The following is a 4,544-nucleotide window of genomic DNA, read 5'->3' on the forward strand; positions in this document are numbered from 1 at the left end:
CTAAGGCAAATGGCTAACGGCTCCAAGGTTGAGTTTTTATCTTGGTTGAGTTTTTATTCTTGGTTTTTATCATTTCTTCATAGATTCTGGTGGATTATGCATTTCTTCTCAAGCGCTCAGCCTGGAAGGAGCTCTGAAGATCAGAGGGGAAACCTGGCCAATGCCAGGTCCTTGCTTTCTTCTTGATCCAAGGAGAAACTCAGTTCAGTGTCACAGTCTGCAAGACGCCTGAGACACTTTGGAATTGGTTCGTCTGTTGAGAGCATTGCAAATAAAAGTGCCCGTGTCCATCAGCTTCTGCAGATCCACACCCTTCATGGGAAAGGAAAGATAAGACACGCATTGGTACCAGTTCTGCCATGTAAAGCTGCCCAGTAACAACTGGCATCACTGGGAGAGACTGGAAGGGGAGTGAGGGAGACTGAAGGGCTGAAGGGCACTTTAAGGAGGCACTGAGCGCCTGCTGCTCTCTAGTGTGATTCTGAGAGCGAGGGTTAAATCACAGAGCACTGAAAAAGAGAGGAGGGCGAGAGGAGGGCGAGAGGAGGGCGAGAGGAGGGCGAGAGGAGGGCGAGAGGAGGGCGAGAGGAGGATGTTGGCATGGCAGGGGAAGGACGTTGGCATGGCAGGACAAGGCCATTGGGCACAGCCTGGGTGACCTGCACGGCAGCACCATGATCCTGCAGCTGCACCCGCTACCCTCAGGCTCCCCAGGCCAAGTTTTGAACCCCCGTTGAAGCTCCAACAGAGCCATCCTGCGAGAGGCTCGGCTCCTGCTGAGAGGCAAAGGCTGCTCAAGCGTACCGTGTGGATGCCCAGGCCGTTCAGCATGTACACCAAATCCTCTGTAGCAACGTTTCCAGAAGCTCCTCGGGCATAAGGGCAACCTCCAAGGCCAGCGACAGAAGCATCAACCACGCTCACACCCATCTGCAAACAAAACCACCATCAGGAAACTCCTCTCAAAAGACAAACTGTGGTCCTGCTTCCTCAAATCTACAGTTCACAAACAAGCACAAAAAACCCTTGAGGAAGGATGTGATACTGCAAAGCAGGAATCTTACCTGAAGTGCTACCAAGATGTTGGCAAGAGCTTGGCCGTAGGTATCGTGGCAGTGAACAGCAAGAGCCCCAACTGGCACCTCTTTCATGACTGCTGTCAGCATCTCCTTCATGCTCCCCGGGGTCCCAATGCCAATGGTGTCACCGAGGGAGATCTCGTAGCATCCCATGGAGTACATCTTCTTTGACACCTGCCCAAAAGCCAAGATGTTTGCTGAAAAGGCAGCTCTGTCATGACTTTCCCCAGAGCAGCAGACCCACCATACAGAAGAATCAGAGCATGCTTCCCTGGAGCACAAGAGCCACAGGGACAACAGGCTCCTCTCCCTGAACTCCCCCATCCATTCCAGCTCGCTGTAACCGTCTCCAGTCCTGGGTTCAATGGTTTGACACATCCTCCAGCCCCCAGTGCTCAATTCACATCCAGAAAAAGGAGCCAAAACCCTCCCAGAAATTCTGGTTATATTTGTGATGAACTCACCTCTGCAACTTTAGCTGCAGAAATCTTCCCTTCATAGGGACATCCAAGGACACAGGAAACGTAGCTGTGGTTAAAAAAATACACGGTTTTAGCGAGAGAACCGAAGTGAGATGCCACTGGCCAAATCAGCCAGGACTTGTGCTGCATTTTGCAGACTGTATAAAATGGAAGAACTAATTTAATATTGTAAAAATCAGTCCAGTGGAGAACGCTTACATAATGAACTGTTTTAATGAGCTACTCAACAATTACTTCTTCTAGGGACATAAAAAATTTGCCAAGACAAAAGTACACAGGACTGTTAGGTTTGTGGATCCCTTCCATGTGGAACATCTGCCAAGAACCTACTATCATTCTGAATCATTTCATAGAATCGTGGAATCATAGAATGGTTTGGGTTGGAAGGGACCTTAAAGCTCATCCAGTCCCACCCCCCCTGCCAGCAGCAGGGACCCCTTCCACTAGACCAGGTTGCTCAAAGCCTCATCCAGCCTGGCCTTCAACACTTCCAGGGAGGAGCAGCCACAGCTTCCTTGGGCAACCTGTTCCAGTGTCTGACCACCCTCACAGTGAAGAACTTCTTCCTAATATCTAATCTAAACCTCCCCTCTTTCAGCTTAAACCCATTTCCTCTTGTTTTGTCATTAACTGCCCTTATGAAAAGTCCCTCCCCAGCTTTCTTGTAGCCCCTTCAGGTACTGGGAGGCCGCTATAAGATCTCCCCGGAAGATTTGGTAAAGGTGAAGACAGAATCATCACTAGATGATCTTTAAGGTCCCTTCCAACCCAAACCATTCTATGGTTCTATGATTACAGAAAGGGTGAATCCATCTGGAAGAGTATGAGCACTACAGGCTTTGCACCAAGGCAGCATCTGAAACCTGTGTTAGTGTGGTGGTGGTTGCAAATACTGAGCTCACATCTGCTCCCACCCATGCAGGCAGAGAGACACCCTCCAAAAAAAGGTAAAGTTTAAAAGAAACCCCACTCCTGAGCACTGCACGGGCTGGACCCCAAAGAGATGAACTGAAGCAGTCACATCTCCCCACATGACCTGCTTGCTGGTAAGCTGACAGCAGGAGCTCCTTACCCCCGGACGGGAATGCTGGCTGCTCTCGCTGCGCTCATCACTTCATCGAATCTCTCCAAACTCTCCTCTATGGAGCAGTTGATGTTCTTCTTTGTGAAGAGCTCAGATGCTGCTCCAAAGATTGACACTTCTTTGGCCCCTGCTGCCACCTGCCAACAGGAAGCATCAATTAAAGCGAGCTGATTTCTCTTGCCAGGGAAATGGCAAGAGCAACCATGGCTACAGTTCTCCCATTTTATAAAAAACACTTTTTCCTCAGTTCTTCCCCAAATAATTCAATTCTTTCCTCAGATCATTCTACAACAAAAACATGAAAACACATCCAAGTTTGTCCTCCAAGGAAGGTAAAGTTACAGATGCAGCAGTAAAGCTACATCTGCTGGATGCAGAGCTGTGGGACATGTGGATTAAGACTGACAGCATCACTTTCAATTAAAATAATTACCTTTTTTTTTTAATAATAGAAAATGTATCAAGGTATTTTCTATTACAGGTTTCTGTTTCCCAGCAAAATGATCTCTAGTATAAAGGGGCTACAAGATTTGGCTGCTGCCTGCCAGAATGAAAGATGCATTTCCCACCCTTAACCACGGCTGACACGTTCCCTCACAGACAACCCTGCCCCAAGACACCGAGAACATCCAGACGCCGCCGTCTCTTACCGCGGCCTGAAATCCTTTCAGGTTAGGGGTCAGCACAGGGTAACTGATACCAGGCAACTTATTAATTCCTTGCATGACTTCAGTATGGTCAGCCATCTGCAAAGTAAACAAGGAAAGGTTTCTAAGGGTGACAACATCCGCTTCTGCTCATTAGAAAAGATATTTTTATCTTTATTTTTAGGAACTGGGACAGAGATCTTCAGGAATAAGAGAAATGAGGCTCTAAAGAGCAAACAGCATTGGGCCCTGTGAAGGATCATAGTTCAGTCACCCAGCCAAGCCAGCACCAGCGTGTGCACAACCAGCTGTTTGCATTTCAGCTGAACATCTGATCTGTCACAGGGTCCAAAGGGAAAGTCTGGGATATTACAAGCTCCCTTATTTGGTTTTGCTGTTTCTTGCCTGGTTACAAGCTACAGTAACAAGGATTTTGGAGCAAGAAGAATCTTTCCATTGGATTATTATCTACTATTAGAATCACAGAATCACAGACTGGTTTGGGTTGGAAGGGACCTTAAAGCTGATCCAGTTCCAACCCCCCTGCCATCAGCAGGGACACCTTCCACTAGACCAGGTTGCTCAAAGCCTCATCCAGCCTGGCCTTCAACACTTCCAGGGAGGAGCAGCCACATCAGGCATTTTTGTAACATACAACTGTAAATCCTGTTTGAATACTGACCTGAGGAACCCACTTGGGGGAAACAAAGCTGGTGGCCTCTATAACCTGAAGCCCCGTCTCTGACAGCATATTGATCAAGTTGATTTTCACTGGTGTTGGTACAACATTCTAAGAAGAAGAAGAAGAAATGGAAAATGACATTATTTTCACAATAAACTTTTCCACCACTGCAAAAACCCCTCATCTTTCAACATCAAAAAGTGTCATTTAAAAAAAAACCAACATGTTAATCATGGAATCACAGAATCCCAGACTGGTTTGGGTTGGAAGGGACCTTAAAGCTCATCCATTTCCAACCCCCCTGCCAGCAGCAGGGACACCTTCCACTAGACCAGGTTGCTCAAAGCCTCATCCAACCTGGCCTTCAACACTTCCAGGGAGGAGCAGCCACAGCTTCTCTGGGCAACCTGTTCCAGTGTCTCACCACCCTCACAGTGAAGAATTTCTCCCAGTTCAGGGTATTTGGTTAGAGAACCACAGTGAGGTGCTGAGGGGCTGCGAAGGGCTGAGGCAGACACAGACCCACAGGTACAGAACAACACTGAATGTTGGGGATTGGAAGGGACCTCA

At 48.0% G+C, this 4,544-nt stretch overlaps 1 protein-coding gene across 1 annotated transcript; it reads right to left on the reverse strand.

Annotated features, from left to right (window-relative positions):
* Window positions 1-210: 210 nt before the first annotated feature.
* LOC104517696 (hydroxymethylglutaryl-CoA lyase, mitochondrial) lies at window positions 211-4,078 on the reverse strand. Its single transcript, XM_010171385.1, has 7 exons — window positions 3,975-4,078; window positions 3,296-3,391; window positions 2,634-2,782; window positions 1,544-1,607; window positions 1,065-1,253; window positions 805-930; window positions 211-312 (listed from the first exon to the last, which is right to left on the reverse strand). The coding sequence occupies exons 1-7, from the start codon at window positions 4,041-4,043 to the stop codon at window positions 211-213; spliced, it is 795 nt and encodes a 264-aa protein (XP_010169687.1). The 5' UTR covers window positions 4,044-4,078.
* Window positions 4,079-4,544: the final 466 nt, after the last annotated feature.

The sequence above is a fragment of the Antrostomus carolinensis genome, unplaced genomic scaffold, assembly GCF_000700745.2.
Source record: "Antrostomus carolinensis isolate BGI_N321 unplaced genomic scaffold, ASM70074v2 scaffold26417, whole genome shotgun sequence".
NCBI lineage: Eukaryota > Metazoa > Chordata > Aves > Caprimulgiformes > Caprimulgidae > Antrostomus > Antrostomus carolinensis.